Source organism: Manacus candei, unplaced genomic scaffold, assembly GCF_025592945.1.
Source record: "Manacus candei isolate 608988 ecotype Guabito, Panama unplaced genomic scaffold, ASM2559294v1 h1tg000023l, whole genome shotgun sequence".
Lineage (NCBI taxonomy): Eukaryota > Metazoa > Chordata > Aves > Passeriformes > Pipridae > Manacus > Manacus candei.
Window position 1 is genome coordinate 26,430,171 of NW_026138071.1, and position 13,498 is coordinate 26,443,668.

Below are 13,498 nucleotides of genomic sequence, written 5' to 3' on the forward strand. Positions count from 1 at the left end.
TCCAAATGAGTTACTTCATTTCTCCCCAACCATAATAAATAGAAGGACAAACTAAGGATGGGAGCAAAGCCCAAAGCACAGGCTATTTTAGGCTGAATTAGTCATTGTCAGGATCAGGAGTGTTTCACTCAGTCTGAGCAGCCATCCTGGAAAAGAGCTTTGAGTCCAGCTGCTTGGTGAACTATCTTCTCAAAAGGGAGAGTAAGATGGAGGTAGCATTTCTCCTGCTGGTGAATGGTTGGTGTCTTGGACAGAAGTGATGTCACAGGAAAAAGCAACCATCTCTGAAATGAGAGCTCTTCCCAAGGCTGGGAGCCCTTTGGCTCTGCCCAAGGGGTGGCACGGGGTGGGTGGGCAGAGGACAGCCAGTGACAGTGGTGACAGGTGCTTGGGGTGGGATAAGCCTTCAGGAGCTCAGCAGGCTGAGGGATGCAGCAGCTGATGGCAGCTGCCAAAGGGACCAGCCCCATCATCCATGGGCAACATCAGAGTTGAGTTGCATCTGTCCAAGACATCTTCCTGCCCTTAATTACCTTTTTTCACTCAATTTTTCTATTCAAAAAACAATGACCAAATTGCACCACCAGGACAGGCAACTCTTCGGTGAAGCCTCTGCCATATCCCCATCATGCCAAGATGTCAGTGGGCACTGGGACAGCCATTTCTGTTTTCCTCCTTCATGATTTTGGGGGTTTTCCTCACACAAGGCACTTTGCTATTTGCAAAGAATGTGGCAAATTTGCAGGAGGTTCCAAGGGTTTTTTTTTTTCTTTTTTTCTTGGCAGTCTTTACTCTCCCTTTTCAAAGTGTTGTCCATTTCTTTTGTCATTTCTTTCAGAACCATCTGAATAATGTGTCAACCAGTGAGATATGTTTTGCTAGCTGGTTAAGTCCTAAATATTGGGCTCTCTAGTATCTGGCTCTTCACCCAGATCTGTGCTTATTTTTGGGTTATTTCCGAAAAAAAGTGGAGAAAGGATTGCTACAAAGGATGGGAAAAACACACAAAGCCACTTGCCTGGCAGATATTTGCATGGATTTATCAATTATGACTGGTGAAAGGCATCGCAGTGCAGGCGGCCTAGCCCTGGGCCCTTACCTCAATGCCTTTCCAATGCCCCAGCAGAGCACTGGAACATACTGGGTGGATATTAGGCATCCACTGGGAGTTGTGCACCTGAAAATATGGAGAGGCTCACGTCACTGGCTTGCTTTCTAGGATCACACTAAGGTGTGAAGGGCAGCGGTGATGTCACTGTGCACCTGCCACGCAGTTAATTCTGGTTATCACTGAATCACAGAATGGTTTGGGTTGGAAGGGACATTAAAGATCGTCCAGTTCCAACCCCACTGCCACTAATCCTTATTTTTTGTACGGCAAAGACCAGTCACAACCTGAGATTCCTGCTCCATGCAATACTGGCACCTTTAAAGAGCTGCTTATTTCCTTTTGAAAAAGCCAAAGTGAGCCCAAGCCCTTGAAGTCAGGTAGCTCAGAATTGCGCCGGGTGGCATCAGGGGTGTACATCTCCCTCCTGACCCAAGGATTTGCTGCCCTGGGGAATCTAATGTGGCAGAGGGGGGGTCCTGGCAGAGGGATGGAGTTCTCTCACCATGTCCTACCAGCCCTAGTAACATCTTTTTTTTTCCTTTGCAGGCCTATACAATTCAGGGACAATACGCTATTCCACACCCGGATGTGAGTTTTACCCTAATTTTTCTTACACCCTTTTCTGTCACCTGCATGCTACTGTTAATTCACATAATATTAATATTAGCCAATAATATTAATAACGTATTTTCAAAGTAACTGGCCGTTTGTAGTATCTGTAATACCTCAAGTAGCCTTTTAACCTCTTAGCACTAAACTTTATTACTTCCGAGGACTTGGCCTGATGCTAAATTGTTTCCGTTGTTCAGTGCTATCCCTTCATTTTGAGAAAAACCATACTCTATGCATTTTGTGCCTCAAAATGATCAAAACAAGCAAAAAAAAAAAAAAAGAGGAAAAAATAATAATTTCCCCTCTATTTCCCCCTTGTCGTTAAAATGTTGGTAAGCCAAAGGTGTATTTAGTTGCTGAGTGCCTTGGTGGAGTGGGGAGAAGCCAGAGCTCCAGGAGGTTCATGCTTGAGGCCAGGGCAGGGGGACATGCCTTTCAGGGAGGGGAAGGGTGGGGGGGCCTCCCAGAAATTGGGAGCCTCTGCATCTCCCAGAGAGATGGAGAGGGTGCTGCATCTCACCCTGCTGAGGGCTCTGTGCCTCCCCACAGGAGCAGGACCCCAGACTGATGTGGTCACCCTGGGTTTGATGGCTGTCTCACTGGGTTTCGGCAGCTGTCACCCAGGGCAGGGACATTGTGGGGACAGTCCTCCCTCCATCTCAGGCTCCTTGGTGCAGGGGCAGGCACCACTCTGACTTGGGGTTTGCTGATACTCAGATCCCTTGGGCTCCCAGTCCTGTGGCAGGTCAGGGGGACGCAACACGTTTGCGGGGGGACACGTAGGGATCATCAGCTGGACCGTCTGCGCCTGAAATCACCAACAGAATTAGAAAATGAGTCTGTTTAAAGGATTTCTATATGGAAAGCAGTGAAGCACTGTGATGCCAGCAGCTCCTTGCCAGCAGCAGGCAGCTGCTTGGCTTCTGGGGTGGTCACAGCTCTTGGAAAATGCTGGGACTTTCTAAATGTGCTTTCGAGGGGATAAAATACCTGTCGAGTTCCATTGCAGGGGTCCTTCTTGCTGTGAGTCAGGGGTCTGCAGTGGGGCAGATGTGGTGATGTGTGGAAAGCCTTCTCCAGCCATCCCAGCCATGGGAAGGGTATGATGTAGCTCGGTGTTCCTCTTTCCAATGGGTGCATTGGGTATTAAATCACAGAATTGCTTTTTCCATACCTGAGAAGGTGGCAAGGCTGGTTGATATCACGAATGCCCTCTCCACATGGGAACCTTTAGGAGCTGTAGGCTGGGTTTTCGTCTTAGGAGAAGTGATTTCACTGGAATTAGTGGAATCCAGGCTCTGGCTTTCCATGTGACACCAGTATGTGTGTACTCTGAATAGCCTGCTGTGATGGTTGATAAGAAATATTCTTAGTTATGTACTGTTTGCTTTTGCTCCAGAAGCAAGAAATAACCTGCGCATTTAGGGTAGGTCAATATAGTGTTTATCCCAGTTTTTCTTTGCAAGTAGTGCTGACAACTTAGTCTTTTCCTTCTTACTATATTCCTCTGATTGTCAGGATTAAAATACATTTAATATATTTGCTGGCTGAGCTCTGCCCCACTCCCGGCAGATTTACTGAGACCTGGGAAGAATTGTTGGTACAGGGGCCATGCACTCCCTCCTTACTCTTATAGTGCTCTCACAGTGATTGGTCATTTTAAACAATGCTCAGTGCAGAATCCAGTCTTGAATGGGATTTTAGGGCATTTTAAACACATTCTAGGTGTCTGTGTTTAGTGGGTGCCCCTGGCAAAGCAGGAAGAATTTTGAATGCCAAATGCATGTTCCTGCCTTGATTTTCTCCCCTGGAAAAAAAACCTCAGGACAGAGGCAGCTTTGGCTCATGAAGAGCTTCAGCATTGCCCGAGTACTTGTAGGCAGTTTGGGATGTGAAGTGTAGCTGCCTGCTTTCCCAAAAGTTGTGGGATCCTAGAGTCACAGAAGGGTTTGGGTTGGAAGGGCCCTGAAAACTCATCTCATTCCAACCCCCTGCCATGGGCAGGGACACCTTTCACTAGACCAGATTGCTGCAGGTCCTGTCCAATGTGGCCTTGAAGACTTCCAGTGATGAGGCAGCCACAGCTTCTCTGGGCAACCTGTGCCAGGGCCTCACCACCCTCACAGGGAAGAATTCCTTCTGAAATAATATCCTGTCTAACCCTGCCCTCTGTCAGTGGGAAGCCATTCTGCCTTGTCCTGTCACTCCAGGCCCTTGTCCCAAGTCCCTCTCCAGCTCTCTTGGAGCCCCTTTAGGCACTGGAAGAGGCTCTAAGTTCTCCCTGAAGCCTTTTCTTCTCCAGGCTGAACACCCCCAGCTCTCCCAGCCTGTCTCCAGAGCAGAGAGGCTCCAGCCCTCAGAGCAAATCCGTGGCCTCCTGTGGACTCACTCCAACAGATCCATGTCCTTGATGTGCTGGGGATCCCAGAGCTGGATCCAGCACCCCAGGTACAGTCTCACCAGAACAGAGGAGAAGAATCCCCTCCCTTGACCATGGAAGATGAGCTGGAAGAGATGGACATAGCAGCTTTCACTGTGACACCTGGGCGCAGCCATGTTCTCCTCTCACAGGCTTATTTATTGTTCTGATTATGGAAGCCGGCTAAATACCACTATCCAAACTATGTCTGAAAAGTCTACTAGATCAGTACTAGAAAGGATTTTGATGTTTCCCCCATTGGGCAAAGCAGGACCCCTGCACCAGGGCATGGTTGGAGCCCAAAGGGCAAAGAGGTTTCATTCAGAGTCCCGCCAGTGTCCAGGGACCAGGTGTCATGAGGAATTCCAGAATCAGGGTGCACCTCTAGAAAACAGGATAGTTCTGAAGTTAAAAAGCAGTGGATGCTGATGTCCCCGCTCACTGCAGGAGCAGTGGTGCGCTCAGTCCTATCTGGAGACAGCTGTGTTTTGGCAGGAACCCACCATATCACACTTTTGGCTAAAATAAGCCAAGTAAAGCCAAAAGAAGCACGGGGAGGAATGTGTAGGCACCTCTTTTCGTGGAGTGGTGAGACTTCTCACTTGAGCCGGTGGAGGCTGGAAGTCTTCATGCCTCTGCAGAGAGAACAGAGATCCCCTGGGTACCTCTCTGAGCATCTGCAGGTGTTTCACCCCTTCCCACTGCCTCCCTCCAGCCTCCCCCCAGTGTGTGCAGTCTCTTGAGTCAGCTCTTCCCAGCATTTCCCCCTCACTGCTGCCAGCCAGACCTCCCCACCCTCTGTCCCCAGCCATGCTGCAGGAGCAAGGAGGAGTTTGAGCCTTGTTGACCCCCAAAACCTTGAAATTATAACTCCTGCCTCTCCATTGCCAGTGATAATGGGCACAACAAGTGGTTTGAGTTGGGGGGATGATGTGATGCTGGCAACCCCCCAGCACCTGTGAAAAGTGGGAGGTGATAAAGAGCCTCCCTCCTGCTCCCTGCCAGACTTCAGCCCAGTTTGGTTTGTTTTCTTTTTCTTTTATTCTTTTTTTGGTTGTTTTTTTTTGGTTTTTTTGTTGGTTTTTTTTTTTTGATTTGGAGCAGTGAAACCGAGCACAAAATGTAATCCAAACAAACACCTCTCTATGCAACCACTTCCCGACCGGGCACCAAAACCTATCCAGCACAACAAGGGATACAAGGATCTGAAATACCTACTGGTTGTGGCTGAAGCCCATAATTCCCCGTGTTCCTAATGAGCTGACGTTTAGAAACGCAGTTTATCCATCTCCCAAAGGCACTTACCATCGGAGGCACAGCACAAGAACACGTGCTGTGGGGACAAGCGGTGACAGTGCGGCTCTGGTGACACAAAGAGGGTCTCTGGGTGCTGGTTGTGATGCCCACCAGCTGGCCCTGTGCCAAGGCGGAGGAGCTGAAACTAAGAATGGGCTTCTTTCTGGTATCGTACTTCAGACCCTGACCAAGCACTTCTGCCAAAGATTTGGACTTTATTGCACTATACCCAGGCCAAGTCCTTCTGTTAATGTTTTTGCCATGTCTCACCATGGCTTCCTGCTTTGGTTTTTGGTTGGGTTTTTTTTCATTAATTTTTGTTTGTTTTCCTTTTTTTTCCCCCCTTCCGTTATAATTTTGTTCTTGCTTTTCGGTGTGACTTCTTGTACTCTATGACAATAACCTTCTTAGCTCTAATGTCCCTCCTACCCCTCAGCAGTTGACCAAGCTCCACCAGTTGGCTATGCAGCAAACCCCCTTTACTCCCCTTGGACAGACCACCCCCGCTTTCCCTGGTACGTACCCACACGCCCTTTCAAGATATCCTTCTCTTACCTGTAGAGTTTCTCTCTCTTTCTAAACTCATGCTATTTAATGGAAATGAGCAGGGCAAGTAAAAAGTTGCAATGTCCACGGGGAAAGGCTAACTAGAGATGGATATTTTGGGGGTCCTCAAGGGCGAGCTCTCAGCCCTTTGCCATGCATGCCTGGACTCACTCCCAGCTTTGCTGGCCTTCCCAGCAGAAGTGATGACCACCATTAGGGTCCTTCCCTTCATGGAGGAGGAGGCAGCATCCCCTGCCACGCGCTGATCCAGACCCCGGTGGGACATCCCCGCTTTCCTGGGGGGAGTGGCTCGGTGCCGGCCGGGGATGCTGCCTCGGTGTGTGTGGGGAGCGGTGCCGAGCCAGGCAGGATGGCACTCCCACAACGGGGAGGAGTTGTGGCTGTAGGAGGCCGCATTGACAGGAGCACAGCCAGCCCTGAGCCTTGTCCTCAAGGCTGGCATGTTCACAGTGACCTGGGAAGCAGATAGAGCACAGGGGATGGAGATACTTAAAGTACCGGTTGGAAATGCCTTTTCTGACAATATGTTCATCATATTTTGAGCTTCCTAGATGAAGTGACATTGCTTATCTCCTTGAAGGCAAAAGCATTAAACCTGTTTCTTCTTTGCTCTTCAGGAGAAAAGCTGCCCTTACATTCCTCCGAAGAAGCTCAAAATCTGATGGGCCAGTCATCAGGTAAAACACAAAGCTAGAGGGAAATAAGCAGGCTTTGGTTGAAATATATATATTCCGTTATAGGACCATGCCATTGTTGTGCTCTGAGAGGAATCATGGTATTTGTGGAGAAGACAGCAGGTTTTCTTGGTGGGCAGGGAGAGGCCAGGCAGCACTGTTCTTCTTTGTACAGCATGTCAAAAGAAAAGTGCCTGGACTTTATTGCCTGGTTTTGTGATATTTGTGTGTAACTGCCATAGAATCACAGAACATCCTGAGGTGGAGGGACCCACAAGGATCATCGAGTCCAACTCCTGGCCCTGTGCAGGACAGCCCCAAGAATCCCACTATGTGCCTGAAAGTGTTGTCTAAACACTTCTTGAGCTCTGTCAGGTTTGGAGCCATGACCACTGCCCTGGGGAGCCTGTTCCAGTGCCTGACCACTCTCTGGGGGAAGAACCTTTTCCCAATATCCAGCCTAAACCTCCTCTGACACAGCTCCAGCCGTTCCCTCAGGTCCTGTCACAGGTCATCAGAGAGCAGAGGTCGGTGCTGCCCCTCCACTACCCCTCATCCGCAATGAGTTCTCCCTCAATGCCATCTGCGTAACAGGAGGATATCAGAGTCATCACCCTTATCCCTTCATTTAATTTTGCCTTAACTTTGCTCAGAAACAGCAGAAAAATGCCGGTGGGAACAGCAATGACATGCAGCTTTAGCCATCTCCAAGCCATTCAGGGTGAGTTGCAATCTTAGTGGGACAGGACCCTGAGGAGCCAGAGCATGGCTGCAGCCTTGGAGAAATTTTGACGGCAGATGTCCCACATTCATCCGTATGTGCGGAATGGATCTGTCTTTTCTTACCTGCCATTGCTTAGAGGAGTTATCCTGAGACCTGGAGGTTCACAGGCAGTATGAGCCAGACCTCCTTGGGCATGCCTAGGGCACACAGCCATCCCATGCATGCCTCAGAAGTTTGAGGATGTCACCTAACTGTGAAAGCAAATGTAGCCCAAGTAGATAGACCCCACAAGACTGTAGAAGTAGAGATTTCATGATGCTGACCTGCGCAGCCATGTTTTCTGCATGTCCTCTTTGCCCTTTGCAGTCACCCAAGGCACTAATCCTGCCCTGACACCTTCATTACAGCCTCAGGGACTGCTTGTGCATATCAGAGAGGGAGAATCTGGAGTGCTAAAATAAACCAGTCTCCAGGTAATGGGGAAGCCATTCCTTGATGGCTCTGTGATGCAGGGATGGTGTAGTACCATGGCACCCTGTGTCCCAAGGGCTTTCAGCAGCACCCATGGCATCTGAGCACGGGACAGGAGATGCCACCTATGAGTCTGAGGAGCTTAGCTCGTATTCCCAAAGAGCCCTGGATGCCTCAGTGCTGCTCTGAGCCCATCTCCAGTGCTCTGCTCCCTTCAGAAGACATTTTCTGCCATACCCAGGCTGCTACTGAGCTGAGCCTTGTAATGCATGACTGAGAGGCTGGGACACCCTCCTCTGAGGGGCATGTCTGTGTTAGGTGCAGTCCACCTTGCCTGAACTGTGAGGAAGCTCAGTGTGCAAGACAGTCCAGGGCTGGTGAAATGTGTGCTGTAAAGTCAGCAGTGAGCATTGCCTGTGGTGTAAGAGCTGGGCAGGATCTGTTTTGTGCAGGGTTTGGCATTAGTACCCCTGGCAGGGGTGAAGGACAGCAGAGGGCTGCCTAGCCGAGGATTTGCATCCCCAGTTCTAACATCTCCTCTCATCTCCGTGCTCCCAAGTGAAAAATGTGGTGAGGAGACCTCCTGCAAGGGAGGTGCGTCTGGAAAGCTGCATTCAGGAGAGCGCAGGACTCAGACTCGTAGAATCATGGAATTGTTTGGGTTGGAAGGAGCCTTAAAGCCCATCTCATTCCAACCTCCTGCCAACCCCCACTAGCCCAGGTTGCTCCAAGCCCAGTCCAGCCTGGCCTTGAACACTTTTAGGGATGGGGCAGCCACAGCTTCTGTAGACAGCCTGTACCAGGGCCTCCCAACCCTCACTTCCTAACAGCCTAACATCATGCATGAGCACATCCAAGTTACCTGGAGCTCCTCTTCCTCAGTGCTGCGGCCCTCGATGGAAATATGTGAGGAATTTGGAGCTGCTGCTGTCTTCTTTTGCAGCAGCCCTGCATTTCCAGTCTCCTTATTCTCTTTATTCTGCACCTACTTACTCCCCTTTCCACAGATACAGACCTGGCAGTCTCCTGTGCTCTAAAAATCCTTTATCAGTGGTCTATATCATAAGGATGAGGGGTTTTTTTTCCAGTTACTACGAATTCCCATCAGCCACCAGACAGCTGCTTTCTTGCAGATTTGGCATAGGACATCCCTACTTCGGCACTGAGGTGATTTAATATGGAAAATCGTGGGAGAGGCAGGCTTTGACCTGGCCTAGGAGCGCTATGGCATGGTGTCCTCTTACCTCTGGAGCTGCACACACAGGGTATCCTGCTGGCTCCAGCCATTCCCACCATGGAGGAGAGAGCTCTCCCTGATCCAGGAGAGGCTGGGAGGAAGCACGCCTCTGCCTTTGCTCTTCGGCGCGTAATTTTGTAGGGAAGCAGGATCTGAATCTCCATACTGTTTATCTTGCTTTCCCTTGGGAATAAGAGGGACAGCTGGTCCTGGGTCCAGCTAGGTTGCATGTCTTAGCAGTCTGGCTTAAATTTAGGGTGAGTCTTTGGGGCTTTAACTTGCAAAGGACTTGTGCCAGTGCTGCCGGATTCCCTGGGGAAACCAGTTTTGGGACACCAAGCTGCTGTCATACCAAAGCAGCTCAATGCTGCTGCATCCAGAGAGGGCTGGAGGGTGCATGGACAGCATTCCTGCTGGGCTGGTGAGTGTCCTAGCCAGCATGCTCTCTGCTGCTGTGTGGAAAGGTGTTTTTCCCACCTCTCTTTGGTGATGCTGGAACCCTGCACCCTCCTCTGAAGCCATTCCCAGTGGGAGGATGAAGGGTGGGAAGCGAGGCACTCATGGGGCAGCTCAAGGGATGCAGGGAAGGTGACACCCAGCTCCAGCAGAGTCAAGTAGCAACCATCTTCCCCCTCCTTGTCCCAGAGTGTGTGATCCCCTTCCCCTCCCACCCCGGAGCAGGATGCAGCCTTTGCAGCGTTGACTGTTGTGGGAAAGCAGTGGAGCTCCATCGTGCTGCCTCTGCAAACTATAATAACCATGTCTCCTTGCATATGCCCAGGTTTGGATGCCAGTCCCCCGGCCAGTACTCATGAACTCACCATTCCCAATGATGTAAGTAGATCCAAGTGCTTCCTTGGCATGTCTGTGTGTGCGTGTGTGTAGACACATATATGTATATGTGTGTGTATATATATAAGTATAAGCTGCAGCCATATGGCTTTGTTAAATATATTTAGAGGTGCCCCTTCACCATGTTCCCTTATCCATGTGCAGTCCGTTGGGGATCAACCTGCAGCATAAAGTGCCCACTTGACTTTACCCCATCGGTAGCTTCCCTAGGTACAATCCTTAATGCTCTATTTCCCTTTCCAAGTGAACTCAGTGCTCATGAAACATGCCCAGTTGATAGCACTGGGAAAGGGAGAGAGCTCCCATGCCAGCCCTGATTAAACTCTTAATTGCTTAATCAGGCACTGGCACGTCTGAGATGATGTTTCAGCTCAAGGGTAGTGAGTGGGCTGGGGGTGGTGGTGAAGAGGAGGTAAGTAAATAACATTTCTCATGCCACAAAGTGCCACACAAGTGTGTGAAGGACGGTGTGTCTCATCTTAGTGCTGGTGACAGGCAGCTTTGGAGTCTTAACAGATGGAGTGGGTGTTGGACTGGGATATTTGGTGGGACAAGGCTGGAGTCATGCTGGGCAGGGTGCTTGGGGATGCTCCAGTGGAAGGAGGTGGGATGGAGAGCGCAACACAGCCAGCCCCTGGATTCATGTGTCTCACTCGCTTCTGGACTGGCCCACCGGTTTCTATGGATTAAGAACCAATCTGCACTCAAATCAGGAGAAGGGCAAGCAGGGGGATGACAGCCAGCCTCTGTCCCCATCTACATCACCAGCAAGCACCTTCAGCCCGTCCTCATCAGGAGTCCCTGGATGGGGTCTGGCAGCTGTTGCTACCTCTTCCTGCTGTTCACCAACACCCAGCAGCACGAGGGAAAGGCAGCAAGCCCGGCTGCAGCTGCCTGGCACCTCTGCCAGGACCTCCTTCCGCCCAAGAGACGTGGCAGTGCAACAGCTTCTGAGCATCTGCCAGCTGAAACCCTCAGAGATGCTTCACCCCAGGGCCAACCACCGTGGAGCAAATCTCCAGAGGAGTCTGTGGGAGATTAATCACCAGTCTGCATCTGTCCGTCCAGCAAGGACCCCTCTCCAGGAGACTGCAGGGAGCTCTGCAAGCGCTCCAGAGGTTCCAGCAGCCGTGTCTGTGGAGCCTGGAGGACCGTAGCAATCTTCACAAATATCAAGAGACCCCTTGCAAAAGGGGAGGAAGGGATGCCAGGGGACCTCCCAGAACCCAGGAGCACTCAGAGCATTCACTCGCCAGAGACTCGGCTCTCAGCAGACCTGAGCAGCATTAAATGTCATCACCTGCATCTTGAAAAATTTCTCCCTACCTCTTCCTCCTGTAGTTTTGAAGGCTTTTAAACGCTGCTACCTTCTCAGGAAGCAGAGGACAGGTGTGATTTTCTTTAAGGGTCTCCTGGTGTGTTTTAGTGGTATAGCTTGGCGTTGTGCTGCAATTTAAGTTGTGCTGCAGTGAACATTTGGAGGAGTAGTCGTCTCCACTTCTGCCATGGCAGAAATCCAGCAGCTGCCAAGATGAACATCCCACTTATAAAATGCCCAGGCGCAACCTTAGAAAAGAGCTCAGATGTCCAAAAGGGGATGCAGAAACACCTCATGCCTGTGTTGGCCAATATGGATATCTTGCTATGTGTCACCAAGCTTCAGAGATCAAGTTTGAGGGAACCACCATGTGGTGCACAAATGAGTGAAAACAAAGACCATTGAGGAAATTCAAGCCATCGAGGTCCATTGAGGAAATTCAAGGGATGGACATTTGCGGATATTCAAACCTCCATCTGGCTCTGATTTTTTCACAAGAGCGTGAAAGATGTGTTTTTAAGTAGGAGTCACCTCTTCTGCGGGTGCCACAGCCACATGGTGCTCTCCTGAGCATGCCAGTGAGCCATTGGATTGCACTGAAAGAGCTAGAGGGGGTAACAGAGGCACCGAGGGCATCCCAGTGGGGTAGAAGGAATGTGGGAGGGGGCTCCTGAGGTTGGGCTGTCCCCAGCGAAGGCAGAGGGCTTGTTTCCTTCTAGTAACATGTCCAAACCACATTTGAGTTTGCTGTAACTGGCAAAAGGATAAGTAACTTGCAAAACACTGACCATTTATTAGACCACAAAAATTATTATTACTGAAATGAGCCCTCCTTGAAGCCCTCTGAGATGCTGGGCATGACGTGTGGATACTGGAGGTTTTGCCCCCACAAGGAGCAGAGTAGGGCAGGCTGCTGGATGAGTCCTGGGAGGACTATGCTCGTGTGCAGGTGGGATTCACCCCCGGGCTGTCCCTCTCCTGTTTTCATGAGCACTAAGGTCACACGCGCCCCAGGGCCGTGCAGTTGTGCACGCATCCCGCTGGCGACGGTCAGAGCTGCCGCTTCTCAGACGTTCCCTCCGTGCTTTTTTTCCTAGCTAATAGGCTGCATAATCGGACGCCAAGGGACCAAAATCAATGAAATTCGGCAGATGTCGGGAGCGCAGATTAAAATCGCCAACGCCACGGAAGGGTCATCGGAGCGCCAAATTACCATCACAGGAACCCCTGCAAACATCAGCCTTGCGCAGTACCTCATCAACGCCAGGTGAGACCCCCCGCAGACCTCCGCCACCTCCTGCCACGGCCAATCCCATCCTGTTGGCCTGGTGGGAGCAGCCCTCACTCCCGGCACCGTGGGCCAGGAGGGGCTTCCCAAGGCCGGCTGGGACAGTTGGTGTCTTGCTGAGAGCTCTGAGTGGAGACCAGACGTCACCAGCGGGACATCTCCCTCCAGCCGGCGCTTTGGCTGGGGACTGGGAGCTGCTTCACCGCTGGCGGGTTGTGCCAGTCACCTGCCCGCCTGCCACCCTCGCTCCTGGATTTTGCTCACGGGTAGGGCAAAATCACCGTCGTCTTTCTCTGTGGATGAGGCAGGAGACGGGGACAGGGATGGAGCTGAGATGGTGGCAGGGAGGCATCACTTGGGACCTGCTTGCTGGGATCCCAGCGTCGCTTACTGCCTCTTCCACGTGCTTCCAGACCTCCCAAAGGCTTTCCTCCATCCAGTGAAAGTAATCAGTCCAATAAGCACAAGACATGGGAACAGCCTGATTGCTTCCTTTTCATCATGAAAAGCTTGGCGCAGCAGGACTTCACAGTGGCCAAGGGTTCCCAAAACTGCCACAGGCTAGGGGGAGATGCAGCCCATGCTGAGGGGGATCAGGGGTCTGGCAAGGCACTGAGAGGGGAGCATGCAGGGGAGGTGTAGCTGGAGAGACAAGTTGGGGACTAGCTCCATGGTGGCAGTGAACTGTCTCCACTCAGACCTGTTTGCCTGTGTGTATGGACTCATAGATAGAGAGTTTAAAGGGATACAGGACCTTTTACTGGCTTTGCACCCACCTGGCACAGCCACACAAGCAAGCCTGTCCACCTCTGTGTGTCCTCCGCTACGGGCAGGATTGATGCTGTGCCATCGCATCGGATATGTGCAGCTGCAGGAGGCTGCTGGCAGGGTCCCGAGGACAGGGGGCTGTTGGCGGCAACTCTGACATT

The 13,498-nt window shown here is 51.1% G+C and overlaps 1 protein-coding gene across 17 annotated transcripts in view; it reads left to right on the forward strand.

Annotated features, from left to right (window-relative positions):
• The window catches only part of PCBP3 (poly(rC) binding protein 3), a 56,220-nt gene that overhangs the window by 35,066 nt on the left and 7,656 nt on the right, over nucleotides 1–13,498 (forward strand). For 11 of the 17 annotated variants that reach the window (XM_051787205.1, XM_051787220.1, XM_051787206.1 and 8 more), the window contains 5 exons: nucleotides 1,658–1,699; nucleotides 5,875–5,953; nucleotides 6,623–6,682; nucleotides 9,893–9,945; nucleotides 12,379–12,548. In XM_051787205.1, coding sequence (XP_051643165.1) covers nucleotides 1,658–1,699; nucleotides 5,875–5,953; nucleotides 6,623–6,682; nucleotides 9,893–9,945; nucleotides 12,379–12,548 — 404 coding nt within the window. The remainder of the gene's footprint in view (nucleotides 1–1,657; nucleotides 1,700–5,874; nucleotides 5,954–6,622; nucleotides 6,683–9,892; nucleotides 9,946–12,378; nucleotides 12,549–13,498) is intronic. The other 6 variants (XM_051787215.1, XM_051787222.1, XM_051787217.1 and 3 more) reach the window with 3 other exon arrangements.